The sequence below is a fragment of the Camelus ferus genome, chromosome 26 (genome assembly GCF_009834535.1).
Source record: "Camelus ferus isolate YT-003-E chromosome 26, BCGSAC_Cfer_1.0, whole genome shotgun sequence".
In the NCBI taxonomy this organism is placed as follows: domain Eukaryota; kingdom Metazoa; phylum Chordata; class Mammalia; order Artiodactyla; family Camelidae; genus Camelus; species Camelus ferus.
In genome coordinates, this window is record NC_045721.1 from 23243688 (window position 1) to 23264047 (window position 20360).

A 20360-nucleotide genomic window follows, 5' to 3' on the forward strand; every position below is an offset into this window, starting at 1 on the left:
GGCTGGAGCGGTGGGTGACAAGGATGGAGCCCAACTGTGGAATTTCAAGGAAGACTAAGGATTCAGAACGTTACCTGTTCCGTCGTGGGGCGTCTGCTAGGCAGGAGGGCTAAGGCAGCCGCAATAGTGGGCAGGTGAAAGCGGGAGGAAGGGGAGGGACAGGGTGACGGCCGGAGGTGACAGCTAATTAGGACTAACTGGGGGGCTATAGAAAATGAGAAGTGTGGCTGTGGGAATTTACTAAGTAATTGGATGTTGACAGTGAGGAAAAACCCTTAATCCTGACCCTGCTCATGGAATTCTGGGTGACAGAAGTGTAATGATACCATCAGAAGAGAGGACACGGGAGGAGTGGAGAGGATTTAACTCTGAGCACACAGAGTTCTGAGCTCGGGCTGAGTCTGGGGCCCTGCTGGGTGGCGCGTCCGCTTGGTGCCAGGTGTGACATGGAGGTGAAAGGGCAGAGTCCAGGCCAGAGAGGAGGCGAGCCGGGGGAGGGGAGAGAGCTGAGGGCGCAGCACAAAGGGAGGAGAGAGCGAGAAGGAGCAGGACGGACTTGGGGAACGAACGGGGTGCGAGGTTTGGGGACCAACACAAGCAGCAGGACGAGACGACAGAGGTACAGTCAGAAGTCAGAGCGGCCCTTCAGAACTGGGGGCTCTGGGTTTCTCCTTCTGAACTAACAAGCTTCTGACCTAGACGCCTCCTCTCGTGTCTCCCCTGCCTTATGAATAAAAAGCTGCCTTTTATCTGCGGTATTACCTCAAGTGACCATTTTCTCTCTCTTTACCCCCATTATTACCGGTCATACAGAGCTGAATATATTTCATTAAATAACATGAATTCCATGTGATACATCCTGTTCTTATAATTATTTTAACATGGTTAAAAGTTGCTTTCGAATTGTGGTCACACCGCCTGCATGGAAGCAGGTTTCTCCTTGAGCGCCCTGCCCTGATGGCGTGAACTGCCTTGGTCTGCTCGGCGGCAGACCCCCAGCTACAAGCCCTCCCCCTGGGCGAGAAGGGGAAGGGGCCCGGGAAGGGGAAAGCGTCATTCCTCCCAGAATCCTCTGCCCCACGAAGGGTTCTCAGGAAAGTGCTCAACCACAGGCTCAGCGTTTTTAGGTGTAACCTGCTCTGCCATTCAGTGAACCAGCAGGCTTGGAAATGGTTTTTTAGGGAAGGCACTGGACTTTCTTTTTGAGTCTAACAAGTTTTAAGCACGACGGCTGAAGTTCAGCAAAGCTGTTAGAAAATATAGGTATTTCGCAGGTAGGTTATACCTGAATATAAAATAGTGAGTTACCTGCCACTCACCAACCCTCTTGACTTTGCCTTTTTCTACTATTGAGATGGGAAAGCTTAAAATACCCAGCTTCTCATCTTCTTTACAAGTAGGGTCACACAGCACTGGCCAGTGGGAGGTTGGCATACAGCCCTCAAAGAAACTTTCCTTCCTGAATCCAAGGGCCTTGCCCTCTGTGGTCTCCATCCTTTCTCCCTCACCTCTCTTTCCTGCCTCGAATGTAGACATAGTACACAGCGGGCTGGAAGCTACCTGGTGTCCCTGGGCCACTCAAGCAAGAGGAAGGAAGCCAAGCAGGTGAGGAATCCAGATCCTTGATGGAATCCATCCTGGAATGCTTACCTCGAGCGTCCTGACGTAAGACCAAGAAACCCTAGTGTTTATGCTAGAGTTAGGGTCTCTATCATGTACACCCTGATTCACTACTAATTCTTATCGTTTATTGCTGCTTTAGTATAAAGCACATGCTCAGGAAGTAAATGGATGGATGTGTGCTGAATGTCGCTTCTGAGACGCACTGAGATACTAACCATCTTAGAACGGAGGGGAAACTGCTTTTACCTCGTGTATTCATAGAGTGCTGGGACGATGCTTCGGTACTGTCTTACGATAGCCAGTAATGCACCAACGTACCCACATAAAATGAGCAACTCATTTCGAGCTCTGAAAGAGAAAATATTTACGCTTTTAATTACGTAATTTGAGGTGCAGAACATTGTTCTCATCTATAGTTACTGTGCTTGTGTCTCCGTATTTTGATGAGTGACATTTACAGCAAAATATGCTTAGAAAAGTTTCTAAACCTGAAGATGTCTTATTCATCAGTTAACTCCTATTCAGACATGAATACAATAACACAAACTGTAATTTAAAACAGAAGTCTTTAGAATATTTAACTCTTGCCTTCTCGCTTTTCTCTCTTCCTTGTCTGGCCCTCCATGTAATTTCTCCCTAAGTAACTCCTTTGGTCAGATTGAGGGATTCCTGGTGTACTGTGTGGACTCTAGGGAAGGCCAAAGAACACCCCTGCAGCCCCCGTGGGGGACACTTGCCAAAGTGTCGCCAGCTGCCACGCTGTCTTTTCCACACGGCATTGCAACAAAAGTGCCCAAAGCCTCTATCACAGATTGTCTGTAGTCTCCGGGGGCCTTAGTTACGTGGGCGACAGTACCTGAAAGGGTATCTGAGTCCAGGGATGTTGTCTGTTTTTAATTTCTAGCCCTTTCACTTTGTCCCCCAGCCTAGCAGGCTTTGCACACGTGGATATTGAGATGTGACCACTGGACAGACCACTGAGGACATGCGGTCCAAAAGCATCCCGAAGCTCTGAGCTAGCCCCATTCACACCAGGTGTGTCCGTGTGTGTCTGTGTGAACATACACATATACACGCACACACACCAGGTATTGGGAAATGGGGCCACTAGGATTTATTCTTTGTTTCCAATTGACCTCTGTATTTTCACTTAAGACTAAAACAAATAAAAATGTAATTTTTCTACATGTGCATCTACGTGTCCAGGATGAGCTCATTTCTTGATCTGAACACCAAAACCAACATAGCCATTTTGAAACATTACGTTAAGTTCAGCTACGCATCTTGGAGAAAAAGTACTCACTCGGTACACGTATGCAACATTAACTTCTCAGTACGAATATAACTCAGTAGGTCGAGAACGGGGTAAACGGTATCCAAACTCCAGTCTGAACTACCGATGTGTTCTGGCAAAACAAAACCAAATAGAAGTTTCTCTAAATAATAGTACTAAGCTCGTTCGTCCAATTTTTACCGTATGTAACTGATTCTTTTCTGGTCAATGCTGTCCAGCTCTTTATCCTCTAGATCACAATCAGGCCCCTACACCGTACAGTCAGCAATCTCTTTCCTTTTTAAATTTAGGATGACTAGCGCTGGATTTTAAGGCTTTTTCTCAACATGAGTGAAAATATCAAATAAATGAGTAGATTTTAAATTATTCTACCAACTAAAAACTTACCTTTGACGAAGTCAATACCAATAGGAAGGGCTTTTTCAGGTTCTTGACTTAACAAGTAATACTTTACACTTTCAAACGTATTGCCATCGGCCTGGGCTGTCTCAGCTAACCGCATACATTCCTCCACTGTGGGAAGCTTGCACTAGAAAACCATTGGTTTGAAGATAATGTTACTAAAATTTACAGAGACAAAAGCCATGATATAAGTACTAAGTCATTTCTTATGCCTAGTAGGTTTTTCTTATTAAGGCTACTCAAAATAGATGTAAATAAAATAATTTGTACTAAGAACATACATTTATGGAAATATCCTTAAGATCAAATAACAATACAACGGGTATTACCTAATGAGCCAGTAGTTTTAATCACACAAATATTGAATAAAAGAGGTAAAAGTAAATTGTCCTGATGGTGAAACTGGAATTAGTACCCGCCAACGTGATTTAGCAGGGAATGCTGAAATCAGTTATTTTGGAACAAACATACTGACCAGTGTCAAAAACTATATTAAATGCAGAAAACATAAAAGGTACGTTCTTACATCACTCTTACGTGTTCTTGTTCTCTACACGGTAATTCAATTTCACTTGGCCTTGAGACAAAGCAACTTTATATTAAGCAAGAAGGCAAAAAAAAAAAAAAAAAAAAAAGGCCCAGCTTCAGCTCTGACATTCTGAAATGCCACAAAGTGGAGATCTCAGCCCATGAAACTTCAATACTGTGAAATGAAAAGCAATGCTCTCCACTTTATCAAATAATTTGTTTTTCTGTTAAAACTGAGCATTTACTCCCCCCTCGGGTAAGTTTTCTGCTCCGATAACGCAGGCAGGAATTAAGTTCTCTTCTGCAGAAGCTCTGATGTGCTCCTGACAGTCGACATTTCCGTGCTCAAGTCTGTTGTCTGTCGCTCAGCACCACGTACACGGCTTGCTGCTGCCTCACTAGCCGGGTGCCCGCAGAGACCGAGCGTCCACTGCAGGAGACACTCTGCATCGTGGCAGCGGGTGATGTGGCTCATCCACAGTGAGGCCTTCCATCTCCTCTCCTTTGAGATCTGTCACTCTCGTCCCTTCTCACCATTTTTTTACATCCCCTTAGGTTACTAAGATGGTTTCTTCAATTTACTTATTAATGCATTTATTCAATAGTTTCATACTTTCTGGTGTTTTAAAGTTAAGTAAATTGAGTATTTTAGATCCCTCAATCTCTCCCCCCAAAATGATGACAAACTAAATTAAAAGAGCTCTTATGTATATGACATTTCCTATTGTTTCTCCATCTTTATTCATTGATGCCGGTTATTTACTGAGCAACTACCATGTGCAAGGTACATGTCTGGTCAGATAGACAACAGTTTCTTCACTTTGATACAAGCTCCAAGAGGAGAGGGAATAAAAAAATGATCCCACTGAAATTTCATTGTGACACAGACGATGATAAACAGAGTAGGCTGATCATTCCTGTAATTCTTATCCTATCTTAAAACTCTCAAAGTTATATAACTCAATATTTCAATACAAGTTTTAGTCTTACTTGTGGAATTGTCCAGAGTTATGAACACCTTTACACATAATAACTAGTCTTTCTAAGGAGTCATTAGTGACTCTAACTATATCCTTTTAGAACGTGTGATGAAAAGACCAGTGGGCACCATGCTTGTCCCGTCACCAACAGTTTTATAAACACAGACGAGTAGTTAGCTTCTCTTGGCCTCAATACTAACACTGCCATCTCTGGCCTCAGAGGAAATGTTAGCATACGCTGAAACACTACACAGTAAATGTCAAGCATAATTTAAAAAAACAAAACACTCCTGCCTCTTTCCATATGCATTTTAATCTCAACAAAAAATAGTTTTTATTTGTCATGCTTATAAAGCAAAGCACAGCTCATTTAAAAAGTGATTCACAGAATAAGAAGTGTATAAAGAAGTTAAAATTACCCATAGTCTCACAAGCCATTGGTAACTTTGAACATTTATCCTTTCACAAGTATGTTCCCTGATATCAAAAACACACACTCACATATACACACGCACTCACACACACACACTACCTGGATTAACACAATACTCAGCAACTATGCCTCGCTGAATGAATAGGGCCACTCACCCACTGTGGGGAAAATCAAGGCTCATGTAAGTGAAACAAATTTCGTTATTTTCAGTTAAAGACGAGAAAATGTTTTACTTCTATCCTATGGGGTTCTAATAAGAGCTGTATGGATCTTTTAAAACATGCTATAAATACAATAAATACATACACAGTTAATTCTCAAAATGAAAAGGATATGATGTGTGCATAGTTTTATAATCTGCTTTTTGTTTACCTGTTTCATAGCCATCTACCAACATCAGTAAAAATAGAACTTCATGATCTTTTTATGGATTAACAGCACTGAAATATAGAAATGTATTGTAATTTATATAAACCATCTCCCTCTGGCTGAACATTTTAGTTGTTTTTATATATAATCTTGTTATATAAATTCCCATATTCTGTAAAGGAGCATTTTTAAAAAGTACTTTAGAATAATGCATGCAAATTTCATTATACTTCATTAATTCTTTTTAAGAGCCTAAGTTGCCTATTTGTAAAAAGTCAGCATACGTGTACCTCAAGGTACCTCAAGATGTGAGTGGAAAGGGCGTGGGAAGGGGGGGTTGCTGCACCAATAACTCATTAAAGCAAGTTCCTCGCCTTCTCTGAGTTCACTTTCTTTGTAAATTAGGAACAACACCCCTTGCTTTCCAGGGTTTGATGAGAATTGAGTAAATAATGATAGATGTGAAAATTTAGAACAGTTCCAAGCATATAGCAGAAACTCATAAATGCTTTCTTACTGTTGCAATTTTTGTTCTCCTTATAAGAGGGTCCTGAGGGGACCGTTTTTCTGTTTCTCTGTGGGAGTCCCTATTTGACCGAACCCAACACTGATGACATCGCAGCCCGCACCCCAGACCAGGACACTTAGTGTCCCCAGCGCACCTTCTCATGAAGATCGTTCAGCTCTTCAGCACAGCCGGGGCAGAAAGCACAGAGCTTGACTAACTGCAGTTCATTGTCAGGAGTCATGAGGAGGAGATCGGCTGCCAAGTTCCTATTCACACAACAAGAGGGGAAACGTCAATGAGGGAAAAAATCCAAAAATACCGGTTTAGAGCTATTTCAAAGGAAGAAGATCCTTATCACACTCCCCTTGCTTTTCTGTTTTCATAAACAGCACTGATTTCTACTTAACAGTGGAACTCCTAGAAATGCAGGTTACAGAAACCAATGGGCATGAAGGAAAAATATATTATGAAAATCCTAAATATTTTTTAAAAATCTAAACTGAGTCTTTACATGTTTACAGTTAGTTTTGTTACAATAGACTAATTCTCTAACCAGACTAAGTAGTGTGAGACGTGTTCTCTGGAGCGAACAATGAAGCAAACTCCATGAGAGCTAATTTTCATCAGCTTCTGGTATACCTGCCAACAGCGGACACCTGCATTTTCCAGCTCATGAAATCTAGGGGATACTGAGATACTTTAAGTTTAGATATTTGGGTAGTCTGCATATTTCTTAAACTTTAGGTGGGAATCAAACATAGAAGTGTACTTTTCTGACATGGTTGCTAAAGATTTAATCACTGGAATGAATCATTTTTAAAATAAGACATTTAAAAATGCATGAACTTAATTTTACATTAAGATAGTGTACATAAAATCATTTTCAAAAATCACTAGGTGAGGAGGTTTGGATTTTATGCCTCATAACTGAGACCTCACTTATTTTTAATGGGTTAAGATATTATTATTCAGTTTTCACAAAACTGATACATAGACACGCAGCATGACTTTAGAACAGGCAATAATCCACACGTTAAGTCACAAGGCTGTGCGTGGACTCAGAGCAAAATCCTCCTCCACCTCTTTTGTGAAGCCTTCAGAAAAATCTACATCGGTCATTCATGTACATAAGTTATTTTAAAAAATTTAAGAGCTGTTTAATAAAGAATAGAGCACAGAACAGGAACAGAGATAATCCATGTGTGTCAAATCTTCTGTCATCATTGGGCAATTAAATCTGTGGGTGTTTTTACAGGTTCCAAATTAGAGTAATTCATCTGTTCTTGCTAAAAAGAATAAATGCCTTTATGTTTTCTGATACTAACATTTAATAGCAGTTTTTAATAATGTCCATGAGAATATAGAAATTATCATTTGGTTTTATACCGCATAAAAAACCTGTGCTAAAATTCTACTTAAACATCTATGAACTTCAGACAAAAACCTGACTTTCTTACCCTAGAATTATATCCTGACACAGTGAAATTTACAGCAATGCTAACTAATTTTATCCACTCGGTCTAATTCACTATTTATTGAAAATTCAGTAGACAACAGAGGAAATATACAGCAAACAAATCATCTAAACTCTTAAATTTCACTATTAAACAGGGATTTTAATTTGCTTAGCTGAGTTAACTATTGTTTTATTGTAGAAAGCCACAGTTCATTTATTATACAAATTTAAGGTATAAAATCATGAGTGATTTTGCATCTAGGTTACAGGAACCATTCTCATTACTTTGTAGTTAGGTTTTATAGAAATTATATAAATGAACTGACATTCTGTAAAACAATAAAGCAAAAACAGTTAGTGATCATTTTTCTTGGTAAAGAGTTGATATTCTAAAAAGAAAACAAAATGATATATAAACTTTAATTAAACATTTTAATAAAACTGGATAATACCTGTATCCAACAGATGGAAAGCTAAGAAGAAAATGAATGTGAAAACCATGAATATGCAATGAGAACCAAGAAAAAGCAAACTTTTACCAGTAAATGTAAAAAACACGAAGTGTTCTTGGTTTACAAAATCATATTCTCTTGGGAGAGAGTATAGCTCAGTGGTGGAGTGCATGCCTAGCATGCATGAGGTCCTGGGTTCAATCCCCAGTACCTCCATTAAAAAATAATAAATAAATAAAACTTATTACCTCCCCACCCCCAATTTTTTAAAATTATATTCTCTTGAAAAAATGCAGCTATCTTAATTTTTTTAAATTTGTGGAGCTCTAGTAAGAGCCACAGGGGAAGTTATAGGTTTCCTCCGGAAATAAACCTGATTAGCACCATGCATTTCAGAGTCTGAACTTTATCCTGGTTTCTCGTACATAGAAACCTGGTAATCTTTTTATGTTTTGCTACTTTTTGCCTTTACTTTTTAAAAAAAGTAACCACCTTTTATTGGAATTAGACAACGGCTTTTAGCAGTCACCCTCGTGAGTGAACAGTCTGAGTGAGACCGCACGCTTTCCCATGGGTCTGAGGCAACCACCACAGTTCTTGAGAGAGGGAGCCAGGTCCTCTCAGAGGATGATCAGCATTAGACACTTAGTTAAGTTTGCGTGAGGTGATGGCGGAGTACCCACCACTACATTGTGGGGGGGGGGGGGGCGGGGAGGGAGCCTGGTATCACAGATAAGGGTTAAAATTAGAAAAACTCAGAGATTCCTGATTCACTGTGAAGCCAGCAGAGCCAACAAAAGAGGACACTGGGAAGCCCTGCTCTTTTCCTGACTTAGCCCCGGATGAGGGGGTGACGTGGTGTGACAGCTGCTGTAGACTGAATGTTTGCGTCCCCGCAAAAGTCCTATGTTGAACTGTAACCCCCAGTGCGATGGTATTGGGGGGGGCCCTTTGGGAGGGAACTGGGTCATGAGAGCAGAGCCCAGTGAATGAGATCAGTGCCCTGATGAAAGCGGCCACAGGGAGCCTCACCCCTTCCACCACGGGAGCACAGCAAAACGACAGCCAGTGAGGAGCCCAGAGGCCAGCTCTCATCAGGCACCAAACCTGCCCGTGCTGTGGTCTTGAACTTCTCAGCCTTCAGAACCCTGAGAAACAAATCTCTCCCGTTTGTACGTCACCCAGGATGCAGTATTTGTGACAGTGGCCCCAGGTGACGACAACAGTAGCTAAGAGTGCAAACTGGAGCCAGTTTATGTGGCTCTGAGCCTCGGTTCCAGCGTTTACTGAGACCTGAGGCAAATCAGTCCCCACTGCACGGTGCCTGGTGAGTTGCTGTACGTCAAGCGCGGGGACCCAGGAAGCAGGACAGAAGTGTTGGTGAGCTGTGACGAGGATTACCACCAGCATCCTCTAGTGTCCACAGTGGCCTGTACAGCTCCATCTTAAGAGTGCTGTGTGTGTGCCTGGGGTGGACAGCGGGGAGACATGAAAGTCCTGACAGACAAGCTTATTTAGAAACCTCTCGAGGTTCAAGAGAGGAAAGAGAAGACAGATGTCTAAAATCATCCTTATTCAACAAATATCTACTGAGCAACAGCACCGTCTCCTTCCTCCACGGTGAAGGGCTGTCTGCCCTGAGCACAGGGCCCAGAGGAGACAGGAGGGACAGCTGCTCTGAGCTGCGGACCCAGGTTCCCCGGGGACTTTCCAGGGTCTGCCTTAGAGAGCTGCCCGAGTGGGTTCCAGGCTTCCAGCTACGCCACCTTTTTACTACTCTCTGTTATGAAAGTGGATTTATTTTCTTCCTTGAACCAGGACACAGGATCTGACAAGAAAGAGTGTAGATACGCAGAATTTAAAATGTGGGAATGTGTGGTCCCAATAGTTTTAAGAAGGCCATGTTATCGTCTTGTGATGCTTTATGCCCTTGAAATAGTACGAACTGCAACTGGGCTACTTCAGAATGAGTGATGGGAGATTTCATTATGTAACCATGGTAGTTCTTACTATCAATTCATACTCATTGCATCATTTCCTCCCACAATCTAATCTCTTATTTAAAAGGAGCTCCTATATTCTCCCAACACGCCTTACGGAATGCAACTTACAATATTTTAAAAGTTCATTCCATCACTAGGAAACGATTCTTTGGATTTATAAGTGCTTACCACGTTGGAATCATCATGCATTTTCTTGCCAGTAACTCCAGGGCATAATGGGTGGCCGGGGCTGCAGGCTCTCCCAGGACTGTGCCCACAGAGACGGCCAGCTCCAGTTCATTCCCACGGATCAGGTACGCCATCGCCAGCTTGCGCAACAAGAAAACAACTTCTTCAGTTTCATAGATGCTGGGTAGGATCAGCATTCCCCGCCAAGCTCGTAAAGATGATAAAGTTGTATTAACCCACGGTCAGTTATTCTTATGAAATGTTGAGTGTAGTATTTCTATAAGGTACTTATGCGAGAGCAACTACAATTCTCAGGTGGAAAAGCTTTGATAAAGGGACATACGGGCAATTTTATAAGATTGGAATTTAAGAGTTCTAGAACTTTCACTCATATTTTGTAATTAATTAATAGCAGTCTCTCTGCAATATCCTCAAAGTCTCCTTCAGTCTCTATCAGAAAAAAATACACAAATTCTGAAAATCTTCTTCAATAGTGTATAATGAAGATCAGTTATCCCTTAAGGCCAATATATCTAAAGATACATGCAAAATAGAATCCATATCTGCACTTAATGGTTTATTACATTAGTGGGTCAAAGGAAAATACCTTAAAAACATAACTTGTGAAGAATATACTAAAGTATTTATTAAAATAACTGCTTTCAAAACTCAGGTGTTCTGAGTTTAACTGCAATGATTTTCCCCCTTGCCACACTACTGCTTCTCATCTATGATGAGACGCTTAAAGTTAAAAAAAAAAAAAAGGCTGCTACAACTGTGTATCTTGCGATGAAATAAATAAACAGATAAATAAAAGATCTTCTAGTCTGTAGAGTTCATCTGTGTTTATCAGGCACGTAATCGCTCAGGCATGGAAAGCGTGCAAAGCTAGATGTCACACAGAAAGTCACCGTATATCTTCGCCTCAAACACCATGACACATCTTGGGAGTTTTCATTCACATGAACAAGTCTGAAATGTTTTACCTCAATATTATCTACAGCGAGGTGGCAACACGCGGCCAGGACTGCTCGGCCCTCCTGGAAATACCAGTCTGCCAGCTCTTTGCAGGCTTCCTGCAGGAGTCTGGGAAGAAAAAGTACACATAGTCGATACAAAAACAAGGACTCCGTCATGAAAGTGAACTGATGCCTTTTTACAAGAAGCTGATTAAGGGACTAACCAGGCTTCAATGTGATATTCTTGGTTTAGGTATAAAGCCTGATCTGGGGGGAAATATCACAAACACAGTCTTTCTTAGTAGATGAGCTGAGAAGCCACCTCCCCCTCCTCCAATTTTTCTTATTTCAGAAGAAAAGCCTAATTCTCAGAATTTCCCATCCTACGCTCAATAATTTATGCCTCAGTCAGCTACAGAGGCAGCTAACCTTAGAGAAATTACAGGCTGAACTGAAACTTCTCAAAATTTAGGTGGCGATCGGAATAGGGGTGGTTATGTTAGATCTTTAAAATGCCAAGTTTAGAAATGGCAGAGGATCGCAGCAAAGGACCAGAAAGGAATACGTTAGTCCTAACACATTATTTGCTTAACATTTTATGATCATGTTTTTTACTTGATAAATATCCTAAACATTTAAATATCCTATTTTCTAGGGTAATAACAGGAGCTAAGAGAGGATGTGGGGGAAGGTACATTAAATTTGAAAAAAGTCAAAAGGCTAAAGAATCCCAATTTCCATTTCTTTTAAAAATGAAAGTATTTGGACTTCATCTTTAAAAGGGGCCTTAATGTAATTCTAGACACTAATACTGGGTTGTGCATGGTGAGCAATGTCACCAAGATGTTAACTACTCTGAGTCTACAGTGAAACACTAATCTTACCTTTACTGTCCCCTCCTCCCCAGCAGGTTTGGTCAGTTTTTAAGGACTCAGCTTCTCCTGAAATGCAGCCTGCTTTTCTGGAAGCTGTACACATCGTGCGTAGGGTGTGTCTACATGCCTGACGTTTCCCTGCACATCTAGGGAGGGATGCTGTGATGGTACTAGATGGTGGTGAGAAACCTGGTTGAGGAATGAGACAGCCAAGTCCTCTGTGTATAAAGAAGGGTGAATGACATGGCCCTCAAAAGCTCCTAAAGGGAAACCAGCCACACACACACAAAAATTGACCCCAAACAAAGACTGAGTCGCTCACTCATTGAAGTCTTCCTTGCAGGTGTCATCGGAACACCAAGATCCTTTAGGTGTAGAGACGTGCAGGGTTTGCAGGTTTCCCTCACAAGCAGCCTGGGATTTAACACAACGTTTAATAAATCTTTAGCTAATTGTGGATAACTGACCAATCTCAGAATACTGTTTTGAACGAAGTATACTTAAATCATGTTTGAAACTTATATTACAATTTGGAGATAGCCTCAGAATTTGAGAAGGAAAAACTGGTGAACTCCACTGTGAATACCAACATGAAGCTCCAAGTAAACGGTTCAAGTGTACATAGCGTTCAGGAGCGTAGAGTAGGTCAGAGTTCAGGGATGCTTGTACGTTTAAAGATCCAAAATGAGCTCAGTGTGACCCGAGCAAAGACAGCGTAGCTGAGATGTCGAGAAAGAAGGCCGGGAGGTGGGCCGAAGCCAAGCCATCTACGACTTCACTCTGTCATTCGACGCAACCCCCACCCCGTGCGCCCCCCGCCCCCCAGCGGGTGCAGCCCCTGCAGTTATGTGGTTGTACCTGTGCAACAAGCAGGGCTTCTTTAAGCTGACCTCTTGACATTAAAAAATTGACTAATTTTTTCACATCACCAATGGCTATGCAGTATGGAATGACATCATCCTTATCTTCCTGGATTAACTGATCCGCTCTCCTAATAAGACAACAACAATTTGTTTACACTATACTGATTTCAAGGTTCTGGGCTGAGATTTTCTGAAATACTTAAAATATCTAAAATTTGAATCAGATTTCACAAAGACTTCGATTTTATAACCACGTTGTATTTGGAAGACAAAAGTTTCCTGATATAATAAATACTATAGGTACTTGTTTTCCCTCAGAACATTATATAATTTTGTATTATAAATGCACTGAATATTTCAGGTCTTAAAATCAATGCAGCTTATTTATTAAAATGGGGACTATATCTTTCTGAAGATAAATGGAGCCTATTATGTGACATATCTACTCTCAATTGGATTATGCACATGTGGGTGTCCATTCATTAAAGAGAGATAATTTTAAATATTTTTGTGAGCACAAGAATGAATAAAAAGCCTCTAAATGCAGGTAGCCTCAAAATCATTAAAAAGAATAATACAAGAACATAAATATCGATAATAAAATGCAGAATACTGTCATTGCCCCCAGCAAGGTAGTGTAAAGAAAAACAATGTTCCAGATACGTGAGGGGAGAGGGGACCTGATCTTGGAGATTATGAAGGATATGTATGTGTCAGTCTGTAGCTGTCACAGTCCGTCTGTCTGTCTGTCTCTGTTTCTCTTACCCGATCTAAGTGCCAGGTACTTTCTCACGGACCAGCCTTGTTAATTCCACGCTTAATACTGAACCTCAGTTCTGTTGAAAGCTAATCAGGTATATTTAATTTATGCTGGCAAGTGCATTAAACTACATTTCAATTGCCAACATTTGGGTGTGTGTAGTAGGTAATTTTTATGTTGTTTGCATCATTCACTCTTAAGTCTTCAATTCATTTGGAGCTACAACTGAGAGACTGCCAATCAATCTCTCTGAATGGCTGGATTCATAAAACATAAATTTATGAGTTGCAGGCAGATGATTTTCTGGCCACCACGTGAAGCAGGGAGCAGAGAAAATCGGGTGCTGGTTTTCAAAGATAAATGGAAAAGATTTTTTGCTTCTCGCGTTGAAACAAAATTGTTTTGTTAAATAAATATCCTCTGCTAAGTGGACTGTATTCAAGATTCAGTGGGAGCAATGACATTTACAGCTGTGCAGTGAGGGGACATGAGCTCAGAATGACTCTGGATTCTTAGAGTTTAGGATAAGGAGCCTGGAGTCTGAGGGCTGGAGCCAACCTGTTGCATAACTGATTTGGGGACAGTAAGTGCGAGGCAACAGCCCACTTTCCCAAGGCTCACGCGTTAATCCTTCTGGATTTCATGTTTAGCCTCTGATTGATTTTATCAGTACGTGTGAACCACAGTGGAATCTGTTTTCTAAACCATGTCCCGTGAAACAAAAACCAAACTTTTATTTTTAATGCCAGAAGCAAGGTAGCTACTCATTAAATAGAACTCCACAGTCATTGGCATGTAGTGAGCACTAAATGTTTGTGGAATGAATGAACAGAACAGAACAGAGAATAGTCTTCTGTTATGGGTTGAAATGTGTCCCCCCTCAAAAGGTACGCTGAAACCCTAAACCACAGTACCTGTGAATGTGGCCTGATTTGGAAATGGGGCCTTTGCTGACATAATTAGTTAAGACGGGGTTATACTGGATTAGGGTAAACCTGAAATCTGATACGACTGGCATTTTATTAAAAAAAACAAAAGGGTAATTTGGACACAGAGGCCCACATGTGGTATAATGCCACGTGAAGACAAGGCAGAGGCTGGAGAGCCAAGGACTGTCGATGACCACGGGAAGCCAGGGGCACAAGCATGGGCCTAATTCTCTCTCCAAACCTCCAGCAGGAAGCAGCCCTGCCAATAACTTGACGGCAGACTTCTAGCCTCCAGAACCGTGAGAGAACACATTTCTGTTGTTCTAAGCTCTGGGTTTGTGGTCCTTTGTTACAGCAGCCCCAGGAAACCAATGCACTCAGAGGAAAACTGTGTCCCTCTACTGCGTTCCAGAACAAGGACATTTAGTCAAGCGTGTTCAGGGGTAAGACTCTTCTTTACCATCAGCACCCACCTTATGTCCATGCAGGGGACATGGCAGGAATTAGTATCTACAGAGAGAATTTCTGAGATTGTTTATAGAATATTTCATGAACTGTTCGTAACCTTCAAAATGTCTTACCACTTACATTTCAATACCAATACATTAACCAGTGAGTATGTTGCCTGATCTGTCATTTCTTCCACCAACTCAAGGAAATTTGCCTTCCACTGCTTTTATCAGATGTCAGGACAGATAAAGAACACCAAAATGACTTATGACTGATTCGTTTAATTTATTGTATAAGGAGATAAAAATTATCGTTTAAAACAACTTAAAAGTAAAAAAAAAAATCTCAAAAGCTACTATCATACTTAGACATTGCCTCTATTTTAACAAATCTTAGATCATCTGTCTGGACACACACTCTCCGCCTTACCTCTGCATCAGCTTCTTCCAGTATTTCACAGAGACTCCTGGTGCAACTGAGAGGGCTTTGTCCCACTAGAACCGGAGAAAGCAAAGCAGAAACACACCCACTTTGATTGTTCGGTCTAACTCTTTACAGAATTTTTAAATGAATTCATATTTATACCACAAGTTTTTTGAGTGCTTTTAGAGTGTTTGGATTTCCAGGAATATTTATACTATCTCATGCATTCTATACAGTACACATATTATTATACTTTAAAATGCATAAGATATATAAATTCTATAATTTAGCAGGGAAAATCTCAAGCCTAGAGAAAAAGAGAGAGAGATTGGGGGGCAGAGAGAGTGAGAAAGGAGGTGGGGGAAAGGGACAGTATGAAAAATACACTAACTCACCTTCCAGTACAACACCAGACTCTGCACTCTACGCTCAAAATCATATATACAGAAATTTTTATTTCACTGTTACTTACATTTAACAAATAAGATATTTATTTCTATTTTTATTTTTCCCTACTTATTTTCATAAATTTTATTTATTGGCATTTCTCCCATTATAATTGACGTGCCTGTCTTCATATTTTAAAAATTAGATCACTATCAAAAGAAGCTCACTGTTCAATTAAGGCCGATTGTGATTGTTACATGAAAATACAGATTTTGCTGAATTCAAGTCTACAAAGGAACTGAGGAGAAAATATTCTGAAATATCACTACATGAATCAAAACTTCTTTTTAATTAAAGCTCTCCCAAACTGGAGAGTTCTACTACAAGTAAGGCTAGAAAATTGGTAATTAGCCTGAAAGTAATAGGTTCAGTTTTAAATAGGGAGTTTTTAATACTGCAATATTTATAATTATGGTTTTAGGGGAAATTTGTCTTTATTACAGTAGGGGGTGAATGGAAGAAAGAAGTTGAAATGTAGGTTAAATTAATTTTGAAATCACCAAGCTCTTCCAATAAAATCATATGTTATAAGTGAAAAGATTAAATGTTCCTAATCTCATACTATTAATTTTACAGACATAGAAACTATAAGGAGGTGATCATGAACGACAGTAAGTTTTTAAAGAGGGTAAAAAAGCACAGCTTTTTGGATCATTAAATCCATTGATGAAACTGCACAACAAAATTATCAGCTCCACAAGTAAACAATTGATTAACTTATCCTTAATTACACTGGAATTATATATAGTTTAAAATTGTATATACCTAAATATAGAACTCAGAAAGATAAATTATTACACTGTTCCACCAAATTTATTTATTTTTTTGGTTTACTTTTTGATAAGATGTTCTTTCCAGCAGTGTCCTGTTAAAAAAAGTAACTTTTAAGTCATATCTTTATTTCCTCATACAAAAATTTTTACATTGCTCTAAACTAAATACTTTTTTAGTTTGCAATCCCTTTTCAATAATATTTTTAAATGGCACACTTCATTATTTTAGGTCAAGCACCGTAATTCATTGTTTGTGTCTAATGTATGGAGAATACAAAGGTGACAAGTTTAATTTTGATCTATTTTAATGTAATGTCACTGCTTAGTTTTACTTCATGTCATTTATAAGTACTGTTAATATCATGCTTTGTAATTATAAAACTGATTAACCTAGAGCTTTTCAAAAATTATCTGCCATGAAATGAGTCCACGCCATTCTAATCTTTTTTTTCCTGGATGGATGGGGAATTTCTGCTGAACCAAAATGCACATGCAGAAACATGAAAGGCTCAGTAACTTTTCACAAACTGCAAACACTTATGTAACCAGCTCTCAGATCAAGAAACAGAAGCCCCTCCTCTGTTTGCTCTGTTTCAGTCACCACCCACCTCCCCAAGGTAGCCAGCACCCTGAAATTTAATAGAGCAGGTTCACCCTGACCTTCCTGGAAAACTGCTTTGTTGAGCTGGTGCCCCTTCAAGATCAGGGCATGCCTGCAGTGCACCTCCCGCCAGCTGATCCTCAGAGTAGACCCTTCTTCCGTCCAGTGTGGGGTTGAGTTACAACAAACGGTATTAGCAAGGGGAATCCACTGAGAGCAAATTCGCCAACATGGATTTTCTAGGACTCAAAGACTCTAGCCTGGAGCAGTGGTTCTCAGACATCAGCCTGTGTGAGGACAAGCTGGAGGGCTCTGACTAGCATGAACTTGGGCTCCACCCCCGGAGTTCCTGATTCTGTAGGTCTGGGAGGGAAACGCAGGTCTCCCAGGCCACCAGGCAATGCTGATGCTGCCAGCCTGGGCTGTCACCTGCAGAGCTACCGTTCTAAGGTCTACACCTGCTAGCAGGTCGGCAGAGAGCCAACCAGACCTGGAAAAAGATGAGTTTACTATTTAGGATTTAACTAATACTTAGAACACTGTGTTAAACTCTCATTTTGCTTTAATCGCACATTACCTCTCCAAGTTCAACCATCAGTTCACAGTATCTCTGGATCTGTCCCAATCTCAAGTGTATTTCAGCAGCTTCCTTCAGTCTCTCCTCTTTAGTCGGGACACCAATACCACCACCAAATTTAGACATCTTGACTGTGGTTAGTTCTTGGGCTTCAGACTGGTTAAAAAGAGAATGAAATTTCCTAAATTTTGTTACACAAGCATGCGGGATAACAGGTGATTATACAAGCATGGGGGATAACAGGTGATTATAAAAGCGTAAAAGCATTATTACATAGATAAATATTTTATAAGCACACAGCACTGGAAATTAGATATTTTAAAAAATCAATGCTTTTCCTCTATAAAATATAATACCCCTTTAAAGACAAGATGTTGGTGTGGTGGAGAGCAGAGCCTGGATGTGTCTAGTGTGAGTGGGAAGAGGCTAAATCCATTTTTCTTAAAATTCACCGGGAGTCCAGGGGCCAAAAGGTTGTGAATGATAAAACAGTATATAACGGTGAAAAAACATATAAAGGCCTTTAATAAAGACTAAAAATTACTGGCTGACTCTAATTGGCTTTATCCAGTTAATAGATAACTATTATAGTCACTGGGTGTTTAGTCTGTGATTCAAGAAAATACTTCTTTATGGAAATAACTGCTTCTCGTCATATCAAATCCACCCCGCTGGCATCATTCTCCTCATGGTCCAGCAGTTCAGTTACACATTATTTCCCTGCAAATATAAAAGTTCTTCTTCTTTCTGGTCCCAGGACTGGTTTGTTGTTGGTACTGCATTTTGCTCCTGGTAAAAGGTAACTCATAGTTTTGTATTGAGATTAATTCAGAGCTAAACAGATCATCAGTTTTTTACAAAACCTGTCCTAGAATATAGCCTAGTAGGCCTCTGAGACAAGAATCAGGAACGCCCACAGGACAATCATCTGGCGAGCATGTAAAGGTAAAGCATTTCAAGTGCTTTCCAAAGGACCTTTGGAAAATTTCATAAGATTCAACCAATGGAAACCATGGTTGCCCAAATCTGCTCCCAAATAATTCACACTCTCATGACCAGTTCTTACTGAAGATTCATCTCCTCAATGTTCATTCATTTCAGTCCATCAACTTTAATTATATACATTAAAATAATTTTCATATTTTAATAGTGAAAAGGCAAAAATGACTTTTGTTTGAGTATATCCCCTTTGCAGCCTTTACTTACCATTCTGAACTTAATCAGATGCTTCAAATGCATTATTCCCTTACGGTAGTTCTGAGGAAGCAAGCTTTCATCCTGCCCTTTTACCACAGCAACTAAATTCCATAAATTGTCACTGCCACCTGGAGGCTAAAAAGTTGATACAGAACAACCAAAGATATAATAATTAATTAAAAACCCCACAGCATTTTACATCTTCAAAAATATAATGCAGGCATATCTAAATTGAAAAATTAAAATAATAACCATACTTTGTCTTATTTATTGTTTCTAGTTTCCGTTTGCTTGCTTCCTTTTTTTTCCATCTTTTTTTTAAACATTTCTTTATTGAGTTATAGTCATTTTACAATGTTGTGTCAAATTCCAGTGTAGAGCACAATTTTTCAGTTATACATGAACGTACATATATTCATTGTCACATTTTTTTTCTTGGTGAGCTACCACAAGATCTTGTATGTATTTCCCTGTGTTATATAGTATAATCTTGTTTATCTATTCTATATATGCCTGTCAGTATCTACAAATTTTGAACTCCCAGTCTATCCCTTCCCACTCTCCATTTGCTTTCTTCTACTGGGATGACACGTGTAAATATGTGATGACTTAGTGACAACAGCTGTCATAATTCGTGTTGGCTAAAGGGGAAATATACACGTCCAATTCCTATAATACTTACTGATAAACATTCTGAAAACCATCTCAGTTTCTTCAAGCGAGGGTTGCCAGTTTGTTTCTCTATTTCCTGTTTGATATCTCTTGATACTTTACCGCACAGCAGAGGAGGGGTGCCTGGTTCTATGGCGCTATCTGGAGAACAGGCATCACTCAGTGAGAAAAGAGTGCTTATGAGACAGTGCTTAGAAATAAACTCTAACACAGGCAGAGTTTCAATACCAGTGTTCCCGATAATCTCTTCCCAAGATCTGTCTGCCAGAATGTTTATTTGTAAGGGCGTGATTAAAGGTGTTAATGACCAGAGTCTCACTGTGGAGTCACGGGAGCAAGAGGCCATAGTGAAGGGGCGGCTTGGATGGCAGGTCAGACCTGATGGAACAAGCAAAGCCATTTACTAAAGAGAGCACTGAAAAAACATTTTTTTTATTTATATGTACTGCGTAACACTTCCACAGGATTGAGGTTACATTTTAAATAACATTTCCATCTTGGCTGAAAATAATACAAGAAAAAAAGTACTTGGCATATTTGGTAGATACGAATACAAAGCTGATTATTAGAAAGCAGATGGTCCTGGATGAAAATGTTCAAATTACATTTCAGTTGGTT

At 40.1% G+C, this 20360-nt stretch overlaps 1 protein-coding gene across 2 annotated transcripts in view; it reads right to left on the minus strand.

The window, feature by feature from the left end:
- The window catches only part of WDR17 (WD repeat domain 17), a 73404-nt gene that overhangs the window by 9234 nt on the left and 43810 nt on the right, over positions 1 to 20360 (minus strand). Inside the window, exons 15-28 of one of the 2 annotated variants that reach the window (XM_032468504.1) lie at positions 19971 to 20120; positions 19753 to 19883; positions 19080 to 19205; positions 17874 to 18029; positions 15482 to 15546; positions 12909 to 13041; positions 12373 to 12464; positions 11203 to 11302; positions 10217 to 10356; positions 8046 to 8066; positions 6292 to 6403; positions 3305 to 3446; positions 2927 to 3029; positions 1870 to 1971 (exon numbers count right to left, since the gene is read on the minus strand). In XM_032468504.1, the coding sequence (XP_032324395.1) occupies positions 1870 to 1971; positions 2927 to 3029; positions 3305 to 3446; positions 6292 to 6403; positions 8046 to 8066; positions 10217 to 10356; positions 11203 to 11302; positions 12373 to 12464; positions 12909 to 13041; positions 15482 to 15546; positions 17874 to 18029; positions 19080 to 19205; positions 19753 to 19883; positions 19971 to 20120 (1573 nt within the window). The remainder of the gene's footprint in view (positions 1 to 1869; positions 1972 to 2926; positions 3030 to 3304; positions 3447 to 6291; positions 6404 to 8045; positions 8067 to 10216; positions 10357 to 11202; positions 11303 to 12372; positions 12465 to 12908; positions 13042 to 15481; positions 15547 to 17873; positions 18030 to 19079; positions 19206 to 19752; positions 19884 to 19970; positions 20121 to 20360) is intronic. The other variant, XR_004315379.1, reaches the window with a different exon arrangement.